The sequence below is a fragment of the Oxyura jamaicensis genome, chromosome 5, assembly GCF_011077185.1.
Source record: "Oxyura jamaicensis isolate SHBP4307 breed ruddy duck chromosome 5, BPBGC_Ojam_1.0, whole genome shotgun sequence".
Taxonomy (NCBI): Eukaryota; Metazoa; Chordata; class Aves; order Anseriformes; family Anatidae; genus Oxyura; species Oxyura jamaicensis.
The window spans coordinates 46,242,718-46,265,460 of NC_048897.1; the positions used below are offsets into that span (position 1 = coordinate 46,242,718).

The 22,743-nt window shown below is 38.2% G+C and overlaps 1 protein-coding gene across 1 annotated transcript in view; it reads right to left on the reverse strand.

Annotated features, from left to right (window-relative positions):
* Nucleotides 1–22,743, reverse strand: part of JAG2 (jagged canonical Notch ligand 2) — a 68,319-nt gene that overhangs the window by 17,594 nt on the left and 27,982 nt on the right. Inside the window, exons 5-13 of the mRNA XM_035327596.1 lie at nucleotides 18,976–19,230; nucleotides 17,785–17,845; nucleotides 7,411–7,541; nucleotides 6,918–7,037; nucleotides 4,578–4,691; nucleotides 3,914–4,027; nucleotides 3,247–3,360; nucleotides 2,709–2,755; nucleotides 2,266–2,439 (exon numbers count right to left, since the gene is read on the reverse strand). Coding sequence (XP_035183487.1) covers nucleotides 2,266–2,439; nucleotides 2,709–2,755; nucleotides 3,247–3,360; nucleotides 3,914–4,027; nucleotides 4,578–4,691; nucleotides 6,918–7,037; nucleotides 7,411–7,541; nucleotides 17,785–17,845; nucleotides 18,976–19,230 — 1,130 coding nt within the window. The remainder of the gene's footprint in view (nucleotides 1–2,265; nucleotides 2,440–2,708; nucleotides 2,756–3,246; nucleotides 3,361–3,913; nucleotides 4,028–4,577; nucleotides 4,692–6,917; nucleotides 7,038–7,410; nucleotides 7,542–17,784; nucleotides 17,846–18,975; nucleotides 19,231–22,743) is intronic.

The window sequence follows — 22,743 nt, forward strand, 5'->3', positions numbered from 1 at the left end:
AAATTAGCAGTTTTATCTATGTTGCTACAGACAGATGAAGCTAATTTACAAGGAAGCCCAAGTTTTAACACTTATGGATCTTCTATGCTGCAATCCATCCTGCAATAGAGGGAAACTTCAGGTTAAGTTTAGTGAATCATATTACAAAGGGTTTCTGATTCTGCAATTAAAGATATCCCTTTGCAGGAGGCTGAATAAGCACATTCACAATAACTTAGCAAAGAACAAGACATTAAGAGACTGCAGTGTGACTATTCTAGATCATTATCAGTCATTTCTCTGCCCTTCACACCCACATATTATGTGCTATAACTCAAGTTAGGTACCAGCACACTTAACTTGCCTCTACAAGACTCTTAAAATGCACAGAACCTTACAAAAATGTATTCTCCAGAGCAATTCAATTCTCCTCCCACTTTAACTAACATACATAATTTGTTATTGAACCACATAACTTTGAAGAAACCTCTGGAGATCAGCCACTCACACCTCCTGCGCAAAGAAACTCTCATTAGACTAAGTCGGCCAGGGCCTTCTTACCCTTACAAATAATATCTAGCATGCTGATTTGCAAACAGAAATGCAAGGTGCATTTTGAACACTTAGAATTTGCTTTTTGAATTTAACACTAAACCCAGCTTTCATAAAGTAATCTTTAACAGAGGCATCCTTTTAGGAAAACAACTCTGCTTCTACATCTTAGATTGCCACAGAAGACCACCAATGGCCATACCCTAAGTTAGCTTTTGAGTCTGCATTGATGATTTTGAGGCTATATTGTTATATCAGTTTCTTTCCCCCAAACTGTTATTCTTAGACTGCATCCCTGCCCTCAAGTCATTCTTTTCCTCTTCACATCTCATTAGAAAGGAAAACTTTCTCAATCTTACATAAGTCTAATCAAGTCCAACAGCAATTTGATCACTTTTTTAAAACAACTCTGCAGTTGAAAAGGAGAAAAAATTTCAAACCTAAATAAAACAGAAGGAACCCCAGTAGTCTAAGTATTAATTCAGCACAGCATGTGCAATTCCAGCTGCCACAGAGAAATTTTTAACCAGCTATTTATCACTCTCATGTAAAACATTTAAAGCAGACTACAGAAAACAAGAGATTTGAGAAACTTTCGCAGACCTAACTATCATACATTCCCATTTGTTTCCTTCCATTAGTATATATTTCCCCTTCCCAATGCAAGTCAGTAGCTGGTACTTTAACATCTAGAATCAATGGTAGATATTTCCTGCAACACATACGGCAAGCAGCCAATTCTTCCTCTATTATTTGAGCAGATCTACTGAAACTTTAATTACATATTATGGTATGAACCAGCAAGGAGTAGAGATACACTTGAGATATGATCCTTACATAGAAAAGGCATGAGCTATTAGGTACTACACCAGTTACATTAAACCGGTCAGTATCCATAACCCTTTTTAATTTTCAATAAAAGGAAGACAATACAAATACATTACAATAAACATTCTTCAGCACATAACAGAAAACACTCCAATGTCCTCCATGAAAAATTCTGGAAGAAATTCAACAAACTTCTAATACAATGCCTTGAGTAGATGCTGTCTTCCAACTATGTTTATTTGGTTATTTAGGAAACCCAGAAAATACATACTTGGACAATATAATTTCACATTGAGAAAAAAAATAAGCATCCTCCCTAGGAAGATGCAGATCTTCATTAAGTATTTTCATTAGGAGTTATCAACAGCACTTTAGTATTTAAGAACTGAATACTTCGTGAGTAATAGCACTACACATTCCCACAACAATGTAGAACTGGAAGTTCTGAGAGCCAATACTTATGCATCTACCTGCTTGTGGCTATTCCTGCCAACAGTAATAGGATCACCTGAAAGGTGCACTACTTACATACTTCCGGGTTAGTAGGACAAAGGCCTAAAACATTTAGTGTAACTACAGGACACAGCTCCTGAGAATTTGAAAATTTCTAAAATCCTTTCAAGCTTCAGGAATGCTTTCAGCTTTAAAACATTTCAGCTTTAAAACATTTAGGAGATCCAACACTTACGTGCACTAATTTACAGTTTATCAAGCTGCACCTTCATCAAGTTTCATAGGTACTGTGACAGCACTGAACAACAAGTTTGCTTATTGAGAGCATCAAGTATCACCTACATCACTCAGTAATGCCTTAGGACTTGCATTACTCTAATTTAAACCTGAAGTTACATTTCTTTCAAGAATTTAATCCATGGAGACTACTGCAGTAGTCACCACTGGCCTCACCTCACAGAAGACTCCTGAGAAGCCCTGTGCACACAGGCAAGTGAACCCATTCACTAGGTCTTTACAGCGGCCTCCATTTTGGCAGGGGTTGCTTTCACACTCATTTGTTTCTATCTCACAGTTTTTTCCTGTGAAACCACGAGGACATAAGCAATGGTAACCATTCACTTCATCCTACAAGGAAGAGAAACAAAAGTGGGAAGACTTGTTTATTGATAAATCTTACACAGAAGAATTCAAGTTGTTTCTATATTCTGAATTTGTGAACAGCAGTAGCACCACAAAGCCTTTTTGTTAAAATTTTGTGGACAGAGTCTGCAAGTGAAACACTAAGATTTTGACGTATCTTACCATGCAGCTCATTTAGCTACAGTTGAAACTACAAAATTCATAACTAGTCAGAACAAAATTTATTTTCAACATGGTATGTAATCAGGAGTTACCTTACAAGTCCCTCCATGTTGACATTGTCCATGACAGTCATTAATATCTATGGATAAAATAAGCAAGGTATTAGAATTTATAATACTACGCCCTAAAACACAAGACTAGAATAAAAAAAGCAGAACAAATGACTTTCAAAAGATGTTTCAGTGTAAAGCAAAGACGCTTGACATCTTAAGATAGTCTTATTTTAAAGAATTTAGAACTCTGTAATAGAAGTTAGATCAACTGGTATCAGTTAATTTCATATCTAAAGTTTCAGCTAAAAAGCATTCAAAAGTGAACATGATATTCAGAATCAGAGGTGAATAGTCTTGCTCTAGGAAGACAATTAGAGTTACATAAATTTAATATAAAAAGCACCTATTACATTTCTAAATCTTCTAACGGTACTTTCAATTTACTTCATTAGAAGTTAAAATAATTGCTGTCAGGATTTTCTTATCTTGTAAAAGTATCTATACTATCATTATTAAGCCTCTGTAAAAAGAGAGTAAAACATCCTATATTCAACATAAATACTAAAGAAATACTAACTGATATGACAATTTACTCCTGTCCATCCTGGAATGCAGTCACAGTAATATCCACCAATGAGATTTTTGCAAGAGTAAGCATTAACACAGGGTTTTCCCTCACACTCATTAGCATCTGTGAAAGAAGATAAAAGAAAGAAGAGAATAAAGAACAAACCCAGAAACAGATTACCGCAGCACCAAGCAGTTTTCATGCAATCCAAGCATCAGAAGCTCATCTTAAATACACTGGTAAGGCACTAAAGCTATTTACATACCCTAGATTTTTAATGCACGCTCATCTGTAAGAGCACATGCACGTTATCTTACTTTTCCCTTTGCTAAGACTCAAAAAGGTAATATGTTAGTCAGGGCAAATCCCATCCTTGCCTCCATAAGCTGATAGTCACTTTCTGCCACCATTAAGTAGGAGCTACCATCACCAATGCTGTATTTTGAGACAGAGAAGTTACTGGGCATTCTAGAAGAACTATTATAAACAAGCTTAATCTGGGATTTTTATAGTTACAGGCTCACTTGAAACTTTTTTTTAAGACCTAAAGAAGATCTAAGATATCAGTACCAGTACACATCTTCAGTGCTTACTTCAATAACAATCATATCAGAAATTGAGTTGCTCATTATTTAATACTCTTCAGTGGCCTTCACTACAGAAGGTAGTTACTTACCTAGCTGACATGTCGCTCCAATCCACTGTTGTGGACATATACACTCAAATGCATTAACACCGTCAATACAGGTCCCTCCTTGAGCGCAAGGGTTAGATGCGCATTCATCAATATCTGTGAAGTCAGAGTGTTCCTTCCATTACACGGTTTAAAATTTGGCTCAACTTGGACTTAAGTTATTTTGCAAGGGGAGTGGGGATGGTGTACAAAAGCCTGGGAAGAGACTAACAGCTCTGACCTAATTTTTTACTTAGACTTGTCTTATCATACTTTAAGAAGATGAGAATCTTTCACGTCCACGTATATAGATCGTAAAATGAATACACTTTGCTTTAGTCTAGCTAAATAATTAGAAATTGTCCTAGAACCTTTGGCAAAAGAGCATTTCTTCATATACATCTAAAAAAATTTAGAAGTAGGTAATATGATCTGGCAATAATTTTGATAATTTGCACTTCTAAACTGCATCAAATACATACTGATTTTCATACTGCAGGTCACACAGTACCTTGAATCTTTTCAGATTCTCCCAATGCACAGCTGTTACAAGTCAGGTAAGGCAAAAGGCTGCCGCCGAATTCCATACCCACAGAGCACAAGTACTAAGCAAGCTTTATCAGCCCTTCCAACCCAAGGGGTCAGCCACCAGTAAATGCATACCCACCAATAGCACATGTTGGTCCACTCCACCCCGACGGGCAGTGACACTTGAAGCCTGATGAAATTTCATGGCAAATTCCACCATTAGCGCAGGGATTAGATACACAAGCATGCTCCGCTGGGAGGAAAGGGGAAAAAAATATTGCTAAATACTCTTCCAGTACCAAATAGGGAACTTACATGTTTCAAAAGTAAAGTTTGGAGCCTCCGCCTCCCACATACAGAAAGGCCAATAGATTGACAGAATGAGACTGGAACAGAATTTTACTGAGGGTGCATCATATTTTAAGACTTAGAAAGCCTGAGGGTAGACAGGTCACCCATACCTCTATATCAAGCAGCTGGAGAATTCCCCAATAATCTACTGCTTCCAGCCACACACTTCTTTCTACCTCCAGAGTGCTTCAGCACCTTTTTGTTTTAAAGCTTCAGTGAGACAAAACAGGTATGTTGCATGCATGTCTGTAGTAACAGTTTAAGTATCAAAGGTCTGTTTAGCTTCATTCTAATATCCTTCCTTGGAAGCAGCAAAGGAGAGCGCTACTTGCTCTCTATAGGCCACGCTGCCTGCTGTTACTCCATGTAGGGCTGCCTAACACTTGCAGAAGCTGCAGCAAGTATCAATCGAGTTGAGTAAGGACAAGTATGCCATCACTTGATACTACTTCCTGTCAGAAGCCAAATAAAAGTTTTTGGAAAGCAGAAAGCAATCCCTTTTCAGGTGAGACTTCCTAATTTTGATAGTAGTTATGTTTTTAAAAGGCTTTTTTTTTTTTAAAGGTGTTATCTAAGTCAAAATGAATTTATTTTGTCTTGGCTGTTATGTACTAGCACATAAAACAGCTCATAATCCAATCTACTGCTAATAATTAGTCTAGAACTTGTGAAACATATCCCCACTTTATCACCACCCCCTCATCCAGAGAGCCAAGTTTCTTCTCTACAGCTTTCAGGGCAAACTAAGACAGTATTTCATCTATCTTAGCTAAAAATTTGCAGTGTGTTGCACCAGCTGAATCAAATCTTGATAGCATCATAAATATCACAGCAGTTTATAGAAGTTCAAAGATCTATATGCTGAGAAATGTGAAAACCTTCTGATGATAATAAAATTTAGTGAACTTGAAGCCCAAACAGGTTAAGTGGAAGAAAAATTGTGTTCTTTTCATCTACACTTGTAATTAACAATAAAATTCACATGAGAAAACTAATACCACATTTTAAAAATAAAAAATAAAGGATTTAACAATCCATCACAGCAAAAAATGTCACGGTAGAACATTCTATTGAATACTGCAAGTGGAAAAAGAGACCACCCCAAATTTTTCATTCTTCTCCAAACATGAGATCTTTGAGTAAAATTAGAAAGATACAGTTATGGTATTGCACACATGTCCCTTTATCCAATCAAATCCAGAGAAGTCAAAGAAAAGTCTCCAAATATCAGAACAGTCTATAGCACGTAAGTGTTGGGTTTTGCATGGAACACAGGTGTGCATGAAAAAAGACAATGAGCTATCTTTGTAGCATCATGAGACAGGAAGCAGTTTCACATTGGCAAAATATCTGTTGGATTGTAGTCAAGAAGGCACGCTTCATCAGAAGTACTGTTTAAATGTTTAAATTTGTTCTTCCATTTTTGCAGTGGGAGCAGGGAAAATGCTTATCCATTCATTTAGGTTATACACAAGGTGACTCTATAGAAGGGCTCAAGCACATTTCCATAGCGGTTAACATCTGCATTGTTAATCCAAATGTTAGAATTCTTTTAACATGGGATTTATAATGAGGTTTCAGTTAATCAGAAGTGACAGTCAACACATTCAAACAGCTAAAAATTTGGCCAAAAACCCCACCACACCATAGTTAAAACTGAATTGCCCATCACTACTACTTTCCTCAGTCTGCAACTTGTATAAGATGCAGGTTTGCAAGCAAGTCAAAAGACAAGAAAAACATAGCAGGAAGGCAAGTGACAGAGAAAAGTACACCTCTAACCCACGTTCAGAAGACCACAGATCAATTTAATGTTTGGATTAAGTGAAGAAGCCAAGAGGAAGGAAACATTCTGGGTATTTTCTAAATCCAAAGGAGACCATGGCAGAATTTGTCATTTTGAGGGGGCTTTTCTGAATAGCCAGACTAAGACAAGATAGAGTTGGCATACAAGTTGCATGCCCTCATATTTCACATTTCCCCCCTTGGAAATAAAGCTAATTTTTGGAAAAAACCAGTCTCTCCACTCCACAAAAGCAGAACAATGAACATGTAAGAATATCATCAGGCTAACTAGAGCATAGCTCTAAATAAAAACTTTCAGAACACGTGCAATATCTGGGATTACCAATTTCGCAGTTCTTTCCAGAGTAACCATCTGGGCAAGCACAGCGATATTCATCTGGTTCAGTATTCATACAGGTTCCACCATTCAGGCAGGGATGGTGATTTCCACAATAATTCAGATCTGGACAGAGAAAAGCACCAATTAATAGGGTGACAGATCTCAATATTACCATTTTAGTCCCTAGTCAGGTATACAGATGCTTCTAGCTTGAACATCATTCACCCACATCATCCCCATATTCCATTAGCTAGGCTGTCAGTTCATCACTAACAGGGAAGGATGAGCAGAAGAGGACTGCATAAATTAGAGGAGTCTGGATCATTCCAAGACTTTTGTCTTGAGCTTCCTATATTTACAACGCTTAGGTAACATCTGTCATAAAAGAATTAGGGACAGAAACACTCAGGTTGTAGCACACTAGCAGGAAAAAAATGGTTAATGAGTTATCAGTTAATCATGCAACTTTACTTTTTTGTAGATTAATGTTAAGTACCTTTGTTACAGAGCAGGCCACCCCAGTTGGTTTCACAATTACACTGCCATGGTTCATTACAGCTCCCATGAGCACAGCCTGGGTAGCGGACACACTCATCACAGAACTGTCCTTGCCAACCATAATGACACCTAAGATGTAAGTTCAGATGTTAAAAGTTAGCAACATGATGCTTAATTATCAGCATTACAGGTATGTTGAACGCTACACTTACCATCCTCAAGAACAAAGTCAGCTGCTCAATGTGCAACAGATTGTTTAATTTCTGCCATTTAGAAGGTACGTACTAGTCCTGTTGAAAACCTTTACTGGAACTCATCTTGCCCAACCACATTACACACCATGGCAACAAACCACACCAAGCACTATGCGTGCTGAGAACCATACATAGATCTGCATGTCTTTTCACAAGGAATCCCATATTCTGAGTCATCTCATGCTGGGACAGAACCGGTGATCAGCGTATACAGAAGGGCAGAACTACTTTTCAAAAGAAGACTGCAGGCTTACTGAACCACATTAGATTACGTTGTCTGTAACAGTGCCCAGAATTATGCTAACAAAGCAACTGTTTATACTACAGGGCAATTATTAAAGGCCTAGGTCTTTAAAAAAAATCAGGCTCTTTTTTTCCAAGTATGTTTCACACACATTCTAACCAAACAGAAATACTAAGTTTACTCGGCTGGGTTAAAAGAAATTTCTGCCTGTTCATAAAAGTGTTTCTTATAAACAGTTTAAGAGCCATATTAGCAACAAAAAGATGCATAAAAACACACTGAATGGGAACTGGGCACATGCACGCCAGTAGAGATATGCCTGGCAGGGGAAAAGCATTAGAAGCCTTTTTTCTTAAAAATACCTCACCTTTCTATTACCACCATGCTTTGTGAACCATAAAAAGCAGACAAGTTCTTAACTCTTTTGGGTATAGGGAAAGAAAAGAGGAAAACCTAAGTCTCGTTTTCCTTGTGAATCATTCTGCTTCCACCATTTCAGTAAAAGCAGTATCAATCCCCAGAGGAATAGACCAGACTCTGCTGGCAGCATATTAAATTTCTACTATTTACACAGGCAGAGGAATCCCACTGCAGATCTTTGCAAGTCAGTCATTTTATTGCATAAAGCTCTAGAACTACTCTGAATTCTCAGTCCTGCCATCTCCTCCTCATTCACAACCCCAGAGTTGCAGGATCTGTACGGGACAGCCTCAATCATCCATGCAGTCCAGAGGCAGCCGACTGCCTCTTTACATTAAGCTGTCAGGAGAACATGCCTGGAAAACACATTCTTTAGAAGCAGTTTTCTTCTACTGTATTAGCAGTAAGAGGAAACAAATACTGCTCCTGCTAAATTTGATCTCTTCCTTCCTTCTCAGGGACAGAAACATCTTTTCAGGGGCTGGTAATAAACAGAAAAAAAAAAAGCACTAACTCACTTTACTGGCACCAGCCCAAATCTGCATCCATGCCAAACCTGGCACTGCTGCCAGTGATTCACCATGACTATCCCAGCCTCAGCCAACTCCCCACCCACATGTAACAAGCATTTTCAAGGGCTGAAAGTCTGCATCACAAAGCAGATAATCATAACAACTCCATTTGTTTTCTATATCCAATAGATAACATTTCTTTGTTTAACACTGCACTGAAGATTAGGAGCGCAAAGAAAAATAGAGCCACCTTCTTCAAACCTGAGAGCATTTTAAACACCTACTCCAGTTTGCAGGTAGGTTTGATTCGGCATTAGAATTGATTCAGCAGGAAAGGACTGCTGCTTTTTCATGATATTCAGCATGAAGTACATGAAGTTTACTGTTAAAGTTACCACCGAGTCCGAGGGAAATCATTTCTACAGGCTAAAGGCAGTCCAATCAAAGGAACACAATGTTTACAAGTCAAAAGGTTACTATGTGGTAAGCTGATCAGCCTTCAGTTTACAAGGAAGAATAAATTAGGATTTCCTCTTGAACAGGAAGTCTGGTCGCATCCTACATTAGCAGGTGCTAGAACAGCTTTAATTTCACTTCCTTCTAACAAGATAACATTTAATAGATCTCAGCTCACTCAAAGCAAGATGGGATCAATAAAACGAAACCAATACAGAAGCGGACATGACTGCAATATGAGGTAGAAAAAAATCAAAAGACAAAACACTGCAGAAAAATAGAAGCACAAAAGGTACAGATATAAAAGTAACAGTATCTATTAAAAAACAGAATTCCTTTTCAAGTAATGACCACTTGTATAAAAGCAACAAAGGAAACTGCTAGCACAGCTAATGGCAGGCTGAAGTTACCTCTTCCGCATCCATCCGTCTGTCCCTCTCCCATCCCCTGCCCATATTGAGAACAACTTATTTGGAAGCTTCTGCAATCCTAAATTTTACACATCTGAATAGATAATAAAGCCAAATTTAGAGAACTTAAGGATTCCCATTGTACAATGGACAAAGAAAATCCTTACTGGAATCAAGATTCTACTTCCTTCGTCCTTCCCCTCTGCTGACTTCATCTGCACCAACTCCTCTCCACAACCAAACGCAAAACAAAATCAGAGACTGCTTACTTAATCTTAGCCTTTGCTGGCTAATAGCAGTACAAAAGCAGCTACCATAAATAGATGGCTACAGTTTAGTAACTTCCTGATGGAAGGCTGAAGCACAGGCATCTGCTCCCAGACCAAAGCCTCCCTTAACGTCAGGATTAACACGGCGTGCAATAGGAGTAAGAGAAAAGTTGCTAGTCATCTTGAAACTGAGAACTTGCAGAAAAGAGCCTGATAATTCTACAAACATGCTTCACAGCTTCCATTTTCCTTAGATGAACGTCTGGTGGCAATAGAAAACAAGAATTTAAGTACAAGGCTGGGGACAGGGGAAGTGGCAGGAGTTAACATAGCAAGGCTTTGAGATAACATTTCAGTCTTCAGACTAGAGAGACTGAAACCACACAGGAAAAAGTGGTTTTTGTTGACAATTAGATAAAGCCACAGTAATTCAACTGATAGTATATGCTTAGTTAAAAATAAGCAAGTGGGGCTTCAAAAAGCTAAATTCCAGGATAAAGAAGGATCTTCTGCAGTGCTTTTAAAGCAGTAAAGTCTTTATCAAGAAATCCTACGGAAGCTCCCGTCGCTATGCACAGTTCAATGATGCATAAGTACTCATAGGCTGGGAAAGAAAAAAATGTACGTTTTCCATTTTTCTGGGGCTATTAAAAAGCTAAACTGGTAGAACAGGAATCCCATAAAATAGGAATTGTCCTTACAGAACTACACTTTTTCTATGTTCTTCTGAAACAGCTATAATTAAGGAAAAACTGATACTGGTCCTTTTCCTGTGAGCACATTTGTGTTAATTTTATAGTAAGAGCTAGATTAAAATTGAGCATTTCTGAAACAGATGCCACAAGGTGTTCCAAAGATTCTGTATTGCTGTATGCAAACCAGCATTAACAGTATTTACGAGAAATCTGGTCTACTGATCTAATCAGACCTACTTTTGGCAGAAGGTGGGACTAGGGGACTCCAGAGCTTCTTTCTGCTCTCCACGATTTCATGATAATCCTCCAAGGGCAGTTTCAGAAGTGATATGAAAAGGTGAAGTGATTTACCCAGACCCTGACAGTCCAAAAAACAGTCCCTCAGCACCTTGTATGATTCACTCTTTATCCGAAAAGAAGTCTGTAAAGTACCAAGAAGCCGCAGTGTTCTCAACAGCCAACTTTACTAACTCAGCTTTTTTATACCACCTTCATGCATGGCCTGTTCTCCTCGTTTGATCACTTCTATTATTAGAGTCCTCAGCTTTCTGCATGATATTCACTTGAAAAACTGCATATCACAGGCTTCATCCAATCACTAACCTACTCCAGTTAACCTTTTGAAAAAGCTTGTGATAACTAAGAGGATACCTAAATAAATTCTGTTCTACATCTAGCTACAGAGCTTTGTTGGCAACTAGTATGTAAGTAGACCTACACCATCAACAGCACAAAAAGAAATCAAAACTACTTCTGAAGTCTAGGTCGAAGTACATAGCCCAAAAATAATAATAAATCCTTGGGAGGATATCCACAAAGCGGTACAAACCTTTAATTACCACCCTACTGGTATCTTGCACATCCTATAAACGTAGGAGGAAAAATCATTGTGACGCGATTTACACGTGTTATTTAAGCAGGCTTTTTGCAGGGAGCTTCTCCCACACAGATTTTAGAATCTGTGGCCAAAAACTGAACACAGGAAAATGAAGCAAAACAGTGACATTAAGAACAGAAGCAAAACGCATCATTTGGGGTGGGGGAAAAATAACCCTCTTAAATGGAAAACCACTGAGTTTTCTGATGACGTGAACAGGATGGTGTTACATTGGCCAGAACAATAGCTTTATATTAGTTATCTACTCAAAATAACTATAAGAAAGTCTGTTTAATGCTTCAAGAGATTGTTGCAAAGCATTGAGCAATATGGTCTGTTAGGTGATCCTTTAATTCTGAGCATCCAGATTCAGTGTTGTAGCTAGTAAGGTACTCACTAGGATTTGGTAAGGTCACAGAAACGCATTCTCCCCTTTCCTACCTTTTAAATAGACATGACAGTCAGTTCTGTGGCTAGGAAAAGATGCTCATTAGCATACTCAAATCCTTCAGTTACCCAAAAGCTCAACTATTTTTAGTCTCATTCCCAGAGTGGAGCAAAAAATGCAAGCCTTTCTCTACAAACTTGTTTCTCCTACAATAAAGTCACTGAAAGCTAACATTCTTGCTCCAATATGTTACTTAGCTCTGTGAAGATGATGGAGGGGATGGTTCAGCACTGTTTACCCAGAACACACAGGGAAGGTTGCTCAGTCAACTTGCAGTAAGTGGATCTAAGGGTGTGTCCACATTTGCACTAGTTCAGATCACGAACGTGCTTTTTCAGTGAACCGCCTGATCGTTCCTGTTGATGGTGTGTTGGTTCACATCACAGAGCTGTTTTGGAACAAAGGAACTGGATTCCTTTCAGGTTAAGCTAAGGTAACAGTATACCAGGAGCACACCTCAAGTCTTCCAGCTGCAAACATATTCAGTCCATTGGAACAGACTAGAACTAGTCTAAAAGCAAAACTGAAGTGGTTTTAGCATGAATATCAGGTTCTCAACAATAAAGCTTTTGATCTATTGTTCTAATTTGTCTGCACTACCTATTACCAAACAGGTTAAGATTGTACATATTCATATTCCTGCGCTCACTTGCTTTCTGCTGGGAAGTAGTACTCAGAATATATTCTGTGCCTTTCTATCCACTACCCATTTAATGCACAGTGCAGAATGTGCCTCAGTTCCTTGACCAATTAAGACAAAAATGAACCTCATACTTTGTTTCTAACTTAGTATGCCTATTTTTGAAATATTTGCCAGTGCCCCCGGAAGCTTAGCACTAGGACACGAGAGGTATAGCACAATCATACTGGTTATGGTAACAGACGCTTACATGATGAGAGCAGCAATAGTAGTAACTTTGCAAACCCTTTGAAACTGGAAACCAAGATAAAGTATCTTGTGTGAAAGAGGAGATGGGAGCAGATGTTCAGGTACCAAGCCCACTCCTGCAGGAACAAACAACAGCCACCAGCTCTTTAAGGATCATAGTCAGTCCAACACCACAGGAACGGAAAAGGTCAGATGGGATAGCAACTAGTGCATAGCTCACACAAGACTTCTAGTTCATTGTTCAGATCAGCTTAGAACATCTCTCACCAATGGGTATTCCATTCTGGAGCCACTGTGGAAGGAAGTCACATTGTTTCAGATCTGCTCTTGAAAAGTCCTGGTTAGCCAGGAACTCATCTGTGAGCATTTTCTAGGTGTTTAGAAATGATAAAATTTTCAATCTGAGCTAGCTAGTGTAGAAGTTCACTCTCCAACTTCCTTCCTACCTTTAGAAGTATTTTTTCCAGTCCTCTAAGATCTCTAGCTCTCTACAGAGTCCTTCAGTAATGACCTGCTTCAAAATCCCTCACGAGACCTCTGTAACCAAGTATGAATTTACTAGAATCCATTTTTTTTCTGTAGTTTAAGCAGAGCTCCTCAATACCAATGCTAACAGCATTATCCATCCAACTGTTATGAAAACACAAGCAAGAGATTAGTGATATCAGTTGGCCTCCTACTCAAAAGGAAGGGAAGACTGTGAAAGCCTCTAACAATTAACAAAGGATCTCCAGAACACTATTACTCCAACACCTCAGGTAGTAGTAGCTTATTTCGCAACTTGGGATTTTGTCCCTGCATGTCTTGAAGGAAAACACCGAAAGATAGCTGAGCCTGTTCTGGCCCTTACAGCAACAGATTAAGTGCACACAAACACTTGGGATGAGGTCCACAGCACCTGCAGACACCTCTGGACACAGTAACCCAACCTCTCAAGCAGGACTGAAGTTGAATACAAGGGCTACAGAAGGCATGGCATGGGTTGGGACAGCAAGTTTGAGAAGTCTTACATTTGCCCTACTGAAATGAGTACATGATTCCATATAAACTAATAAATCACCAGCATTGTAAAGCCAAAATTTTACCACAAGTAGTTCAAAAGCAATTCTGTAAGACAGCCTGAAGTACAGAAGTTAGATAATTAATTTGCTTCAGAAGTTTTAAAAGTTGTCTGCTTGCTTTGCTCACCTTGCGCAAATTCATATTAGAGGACTATCAACAATCTCAGTTCTCATTAATTTCAGTTAGCCTACACATTCTGAAGAAGCTTTTGTATCACAGTTGCATGGAAGAAGATCTGCATTTCCCAGGACATAACCTAGGGCCTACCATAGTTCTACAGAGATGCAGCTGAGCACAAGCAGAGCAGTATTTGAGACCTGACCCCTTTTTGCTTCGAAGAGACATTTGAGCATTCAAAGACAAAAAGGAAAAGGGAACAGGCTTCAGAAAACACACCATCCCAGCAGGAATACAACAACGTAGACCAGACATGAGGCATAACTGAATGTCTGCCAAGCCCATACCACTCTGGATAACAAGGAAGTAAAAGATTAAGCTGTTAAGCAGCCTACTGACAGTTTAAAGAGTGGTACCAGTCAGCAGTTTTAATCAAGGAAGGAGATTGTCAATTTGTGGTTTCTCTACGTTCACTTTGATAATTTCCTAACATGATTGAGCCTAACCCAGTTATAAGTCATTAGATAACTTCATTCTTCTTTAGATAGTTTAGTACAGCACCTAAGATGATGCAAAAACATACATAAAGCATCAATTCTTACAGCTTGGCAGTGTTGCTTCTTCAGACTTCCTTAGTACTTTGGTTTGTGAAGTCAATCAACCAACAAGACCATTCAGTCTCCCACTGCAGGCCAAAAAGTTCACAGCTGTCAAACACTAAACATGGATATGGATAAAGTTAATGGCCTTTTTTGTTTTAAAATGACTGCATTTGCCTATGTTTGCAAGATTCACCTAAATTGCTTTTCTCAAGGATGTCATTTTTTCCACTTTTCAAGATACTTCTGAGCTGCCTTCAGAATAACCAAAAGCCTATCACCTAGGCTCAGTGATACCACAAAATAATTTCCTACATCAACTTGTCTTAAACTCTGCTATTTTTAATTTATTTGATGAAAATGCAAAGTAATAACCAACTTCACCATAACCTCTTCAGAACAATGGGTACCTGAAATTGTTCAGCTCATGAGATCCAGTTTTAGCTAATTGCCTATCAGCTATTAGCAGTCTGCAGTCATTTAGCTACATTTAGTATTTGTTTTTGCTAGAACATTTAATCCAAGAACAGCCCTAAATTACTTTGGAAAAAATCAAAGCATGGAGGGTAGAGCCTGGCTATGAGTTAGGCTGATGCCTCTGAGCCACTGCCTAAGTTATTTGCATGTTCATACAAGATGAAGATGGAAATCGTTTTCCAACTCTATTTATAAATGCCATTGCACACTTTGGCAACAAAGGAGCTATTGGCACCAGTAGATTTCCATACATCTCACACCCATGTTTTTCTCACATTTTCATTTTCCTTCTGAATTAAAAAAAGGACATTGTTTTCACCTGTTAAATGACAGTGGCAACTGTCCAAAAACCAGGAAGGAGGAATCTAGATTATAATTCAATAGCACCAAACAGTTGTTTTTTTTTAAATAACAGCTTCCTTTGTACTGCTGAAGATAAAGGTCACGTCTCTAAGCCTTGTTTATTTTTAGTTCAGAATCATTTTTCTATAGAAAGTATTATCCATTTGGGTTAGAAGTTCCACTTTTAACATAGCCTAGTAACCACTACAAAGTACAAACTAGAAGTATCTGTGGGACAGAGCTCCAGCAAACAAATCACTTTTAACAAGAGCTGAGCCTTCTGCAATAGTGGAAATACAGTGGCCATATACAGAAATGTCAGTGTTTTCCTTTAACATGCTGACCACAAGTCTATTGCTTAAGCAGACCTGTGTTAAGAAGCAAGGAAAATAAACAGCATACAATCCATCTGGACCAGTAAATCCCTTAGTCTTTCCCCCCAGCACTTTTTTCAGATAATAAAATCCATCCAACCAAGTAGTGAGATTTTTAGTCAAAGTCCTTCTATAAGCTTTGTTTAGCTGGGCTGATTAGAAGGAGCACCTTACACCACTAGATGCTTTTTCATGTATGTCAGTAAGACTCTGTAAGGGAATACTTTGCTCACGAGACTCCTTATTCACAGACACCTTAAAAAAAAGGTATCACAAGAACCGAGATCTCATCTTCAAGGGCTTTGTATTCCACTCTTGAAACCTTCCTCCTCTTCTCCAACTTCTGTCCTTCCTGATACAGGTGGTACCACAGAGAAATGAAAGTTCACAATGAAACTGCACCCCCACCCACAACTTTTTACATTTGCTTAAACTTGTTCATCTTTATTCAAAGGTTCTTTGCATTTCAGAAGCAAACATTCACGGGCTCCTAAGACACTCTGATAGGCACTGGGCTCCAAAAACCCCTACATAAAGCAGAGTTCAGCATATATTCAAGGTTCCTGGAAAGCTCAAAAAAAGAAAATACTTCTTACAAAGTAAAGATAACCAAGAGATAGAGGGACTCATAATACTTAAAATCACAAGCAAAATATGTAACAAAAGGAAGAGATCCTAAATACCATTAAAAATACTCTTACAAAAACGGAATCATGATTTAGATAAATATCTGCCTTGAATAATCTTTTTGAGGGAGATTTTTTAATCTCTTCAGAAGTAAAACACCATATGCACAATACCAATGTACTTCACATACTGGTATTTGCACAGAACTTGCAATCAGGCTCAAGAGCTACAATCTTCCACAAATCAGCAGCATCTGATTGAAATTTCAGGGCAGTATAAAACCACCCCGATGCAATGATTTAGAATTCTGTTATCTGCCATACCCCACTGTCAGAAGCTTCCAGTTCTCCAGCAGAATGGGACTTGTTCACATCTGTCACAGCTCACACACCAGCACTTGAAACCCTGCGAACAAAGCTAGGCTACCTGTATCCAACTTCTGCCACTTTCTTCATGGTCACTGCTTGCTAGCAGGAAGACAAATCAGAATTGTCTTAAACTATCAGAGCTTGACTCAATGATATTTGTCAGCTCTCAGGGGTTCTGACAGCCATTAAGTTTTACATCATACCAAGCAAAGATTCAATATAGCTTAAAACTGACCAGAGGTAAAGTTAAGAACTTACAAAGAATCACTAATTTGCAAGCAGACCACTCTCATTTCTTCAATACCCTGCATAAAAGTAACACCTGCTTCCCCATAACCTACTGCATTAGATGCAACTTCAACAAGGAAACAACTCTTCCCTGCTATCAGAGTGAACTTAATCACAAAGTTGCACAAATATTTCAGATACCATTCTCTCATATCCAGGGACCAAGAACATTCCATTGGGATATAAAGTTTAGGTTGAAGCTTAAGTTGCTAATATAACATTCTATAACAATAACTTATTTGAGAAAAAGTCTATTACATTTTGGTGATGATGCACAGAGTGTTTTAGTACTGTGAGCATTTCCTGGTCATAACAGCTGTTCTTAAAGAGCAAGTCACCTTTTTAAAAGGCAAAGAAACAGTTTATCAAGATCCAAGTTCCTAAGGATTTTGAAAAAAGGATGGTTCTCATTTGATAATGCAAGAAGCATCTCTGTTCAAGCCCTACAAGCACAGAAATAGAACAGCATTGCAAAACAGTATGAAACAGTATCTTACGTGTTGTCTACTTTGTATCTAGTTGCATTCATACTTTTGTACAGACTTTTTCAATTCTAAAGTAAGCCCTTTAAGAGTAGCAGCATACATGGAAAACACTAGAAATATCACTACTTGGAAGTAAAATATTCAAGCATGCAGACTTACTTGCATTCCCCAGGTGTACTGCAACCCCCATGGAGCAAATTACATCCTTGTTTACATACAGCTGCAAATAAAAAAAAAGTTTTAGTCTTCAGTTAGTCTGGGCAGCTAGATATCCCTTGGTATAGCAGCAATCCAGAACTGTTCAGCTAGGGCTTTTGTGGTGTAATTTACTTGTTGCTTATGCAAACCAGATTGTCTCTGGGCATGTTCCAATACACCTAGCTTCTAGCTAGCAGTTTCATAAAACACCACCACTGCAGCTTTGTGAAAAATAACTCAAGGTATCTCACTGAAAAAAGTTGCTACCAAACTAAATAGGTTTGCAACTAGAGCATCAGAATTGGCATATTTATCAAATAGTTATTTTTTTTTAATCAATTTGCTATTATACTAATCCCAAGCTTCAGAACACATACACGTTTCTTGACTAAGTCCCAAATAAAGATGGTCTCCCCCTCATTAACAGCTTTTTACTAGAGAGGAAAAGAAACAAAACAAAAACAAGAAGCCCTCAACAGAAAGATGAGTATGACAAGTAATTTTAGCACTAATTACTCACTGAGAGACTAAAGTCAAAACAAAGATTTGATAGAAGATTAGTGGTCCATTAAGAAAGATTATTATACTTGAATTTCTGTTCACATTAAGAGCTATCAAAAAGCTTTCAGCTGTGCATATATTAAATTTTAACTTTTCCATTTGTGAAAATGTTACGGAAATTTTTACAAGATTAGAAGTCTGCAGTATTACTGTTACCATCACTGTTCACAAAACCTCACGTTTACAAACATCGTACATTTTGCTTTGTTACAAGCACAGTACATTTTGTTTTGAAGAAACATCACCTCTGAAAAGAGGTAGTTAGCATGAAGTTGTTTCAGTGTTTTGAATTCTAAATATGTTGTGTACCCCCAACAGCACACTCTGCAAACACTGTACTCTGCCCTGGGCTTCACTCTTCACAAAGGATGAGTTTCTCCTGTGTTTTTTTGAACACCATCTTTCAAACTTACTTCAAGAGCCAAGTAACAAGAAAAAGTTATGCTTTGACAAAGACTTATATTCAAAGGGCAACGTCTGTATGAGTTAAAATTAACATGTAACAGCACTGATACTGCATGTATCAACCACTGCAAGGGTTTCAATTATATTAACAATAGAACTAATCTAAAATGAAGTAAACAATACTACCTTGTTTACATTCTTCTCCCATCCACCCTTCCATGCAGGCTTTGTTTCCATTTTGATCGCATGTGTAGTGACCAACAAAATCATCTCTAGGGCCACAAAATTTATTGCACAGAGCACTGTAGTAATTTTCATCACACTTCACTCTTATTTGTACTTCAAAATGGGCAACTGGACCATTAAACTGTAGTGTCTTCCATCGATCTTCTGGGTTGATCATGCCAGCATGCGCCACTCGTTCTATTAACAAGTCTTCACCTATTTTTTTCAAAAAAAGGTAAATTCAACAGGTGATGATTTTGATAGCATACAAACATGTAAATTCAAATCCAAAGCATTCAACTGGTTAAGAGAAAGCCTAGTAAAGAAAACGTTAAGTGATAAAGATCTACTTTGTAACTGAATTTTCCTTTGCCTTGCAAAGTTCATTACAGGAAAGGCAATTTAAAAAAAAAAGTGTCCCAAAGGAAATATTAAAAAAACCTGGAACATAATCCATAGGAAATAGCTTATTTTTCAAGGCAGCCAAACATACCACACCCACATACTGACAACCAACAGCTTTATCTTGATCTGAGACTCTTTATGCCTCCTTTTTGTTCCTATTAAATCACAAGATCTGCATAATCTAGTAGCTGAGATATTAGTATAAATGTTCTCTGGTGCCAGTGTAGTTTTTTAAAAAACAGTATACCATTAATTTACTGTAAAATTGCTAAACAATAAAAGCCTAGCAGAGCATTGACTATTACATACATCAATCAGCTTATTCCCATTTCATCATTTTCTATAAAGAAGGCGAAACATCTTTTAACAAGCATTTCATAGAACACTTTGTCTAGCTAGTACGTGGTTTTTTTCTGAAGAAACAGACACGTGAACCAAGGGCTATCAAGGGACCATTCTCTTTGTATCCTGCTTATCCTTATCCCCTGTGGAGCTACAGATAATTATGACCACTGCTGCAATACACTCTCACAAGCATCCTGCCTTGCCCACGCAGACAGCAGCAGCACTGCTACCGCCAGCCTCAGTTAGCTGAGGCCACACATGCACAAAGTATTTTAGCAGTTGCATGGGATGAATGGATTCTAAAATGCAAGATTATGGAACTACCAACCCCAAATATTGTCGTTTTTATGAACATCAACGTTGTATTTATGCATTTTAACCTTGATAGAAAGGCTTTAGTACTAGGAGATGAGAAGTTACAGTTAACACAACAAATTACACAATTGTTTGAGTAAATATTGAGCGTGAGCAAGCACAGCAAGGGTAAGCATAGACGAGTGACCTCAGTGATAAGAGCTTCCAAATGACATCTCTCAAGCTACTATTTAAATCTGGTAACATCCTACTGTAAGGAGTTTTTTCTAGGTGACCACGAGCTGCAGCTGGAACTCCAAGCTTTATCCAGAGCAAGAAAAGGGTATGAAATTCATGTACACAAGTGGACTTTCTGTGCCCATTTATGACATTACTATAATATTGCTAGCTCAGCACTTCAGTGTCCATTTTCTTTAACTAATGAAGACTCTCTAAAACACATGCTAAAAGAAACAGAGAACCAAAAACTGTGCACGCAGAAAGACTAAAGGTAGTGAGAAAGTCTCAACTTCAGATTATTAATAATATAAAACAGGCCACGCAGATAGCTAGCAATATTGAACTCTCATATTCAGCAAGTGCACTCTGTTCAGTAACATATGAGGCTTAGAAAACAAAGCCAAGAAAGTGCCTATTTCTCACCTGGGAAGCTACCGAGAACACAGAAGTATCCTGTACATCTGCCACTGCACTTCCCCCATCAGCATATAAAATAACTAACAATTTTTCAGTCATTCCACCGTTAAACAAAAGGTAATGAAGTAGTGGGCTCTGCTTTTGTTACCTTGACATCTTTTTTCAAGCTTGCTTCTACCATAAAAATCTTTCCTCTTAAAATTAAAGAATACTGAAGTAAAATGTAAAAGCTATGTTTTAATTAAGCACTGAAAGTTCTCCAATTAAGTCAAAGCATCTCTCTGCTTTAATATTACAAGTGGTAAAAGCCATGTATAGGCTATAATTCATACTTGCCTAGACTAGTCTGCATAAAACATTTTATGGCTAGACAAACACAGTGAAGTCTGTCTTTAACTCTTAAATTGCTATATGCAAAGTCCTCTGTCATCCAGCAGCACAAAGTCAGTAGCAGACTCAACAAGCCTGCAAGCCAGAGCAAACTGCCTGCATGCTGTTTGCAACTGAGCAGGGTATCTAACATGCCACCAGCCACCTTTAAAAGCTTCATGATTAGATTCGACATCCTTTCATAATATGATTCTTCTTTAATGACTAAAGATCTAAAAGCCTTGACAAAAAGTGCCACGTCACTGGATGGTCAAGGAATTTGACCAACAAGCAAGTATGCATTATAAACCTATTTTCCAGCTATCAGCAACACAGGCTCATTGAGATGGCTGCAACAGCCACAGCCATACACCCCAAAAGGGTTTCATCAAAGCGCATCAGATGGACTGAAAAATACATCCTGCAATTACAGGAGTGACTAATAAAAATCTTATCAAACGTCTTTAAGTTAATGCAGATTCATCAAACCCAGTTAAAGTGGAATAAGCATTACAGCTATTGGCAAATATACCTACACAGAACATTCCTCTTGACACCTGAGGTCAAGAAATGGAGAAATAAAAAAGGCTAAATTATTTTTTAAATAAAATTAAACTTCATCTTCACAAACTCCTCTGAAGAGGACATAGTCTTGATAGCTTTTCCTGTGGTTTTTATCAGTAGAAGGGCTTAACAGCCTAAATAAGCAAGCAAAATAATTCACCCCAATAAAAGGTACCAGGAAAAACAGCTCTAAGCCATCTAGTTTTAATACTAGATTCATAAGTGCTATAGTAAATTATGAGAATAAAGACATTCTGCTTTACTTCAGACTTCATAGTGAAACCAAGTAGTGGGAAATGTGTTTATCAGGGTTTCTTCTTCCTCCCCCACAATGCCAAAGTGATTCTGAAGATATTCTCTCCTACATTTCACTACTGTGATGAGGGAGATTTGCTCCCTGCATCTGGTTTGCCATTAAAATTCACCTTACAAGCCAACCCCATGGTACTTTTAGCCCTCAGTAAAGGCAGTAAGCCACATAACTGAATCCACTTATCAGTCAAAGAACAGATATAGTACTCTAACCTTCCCTTCATACTCCTCAGAAACAAGAGGCTTCTTTTCCTCGATGAAATGTTTCCCACAAGCTTCTCTAGAAAATCAGACAGTGGCATAAGGACTTGCACAAAAGGAGGTGATGGCTCAAAGTTTCCACTTCAATTAACATTCACAAAGCATCTGATTTTTGGAAGGGGAACTTATCTTAAGAGTATTTAATTGCAACCTTGCTATCAGGAGCCATGAGTACACCTAATTAAGAACTTCACTCATCAACGCACTGACTTTTAGCAGAGGTCAGACATTCCCAACAAGGCACATACAGGGCAATACAAGAGGCAATGTTGGTAGCTGTTTGCAAAGAGACAAACACAGTAGCATACGTACTTTGTGCCTAAATAAACAGGAGGCACCATCTCAGGAAGTACAGTCTTCAGCATCTTCCAAGCAAAGGTTGTAAAGCTGTAAGGACAGATCAGTCTCTTACAGACTAAGATGAAAGAGGAAGGCAATCTGCATCCCAGCAGCAAAGTACTCAAATGGAAAGTTACTTCACGAGTGAAGATGCCAGCTTGCTTCAGAACAGCAGCACTGGGT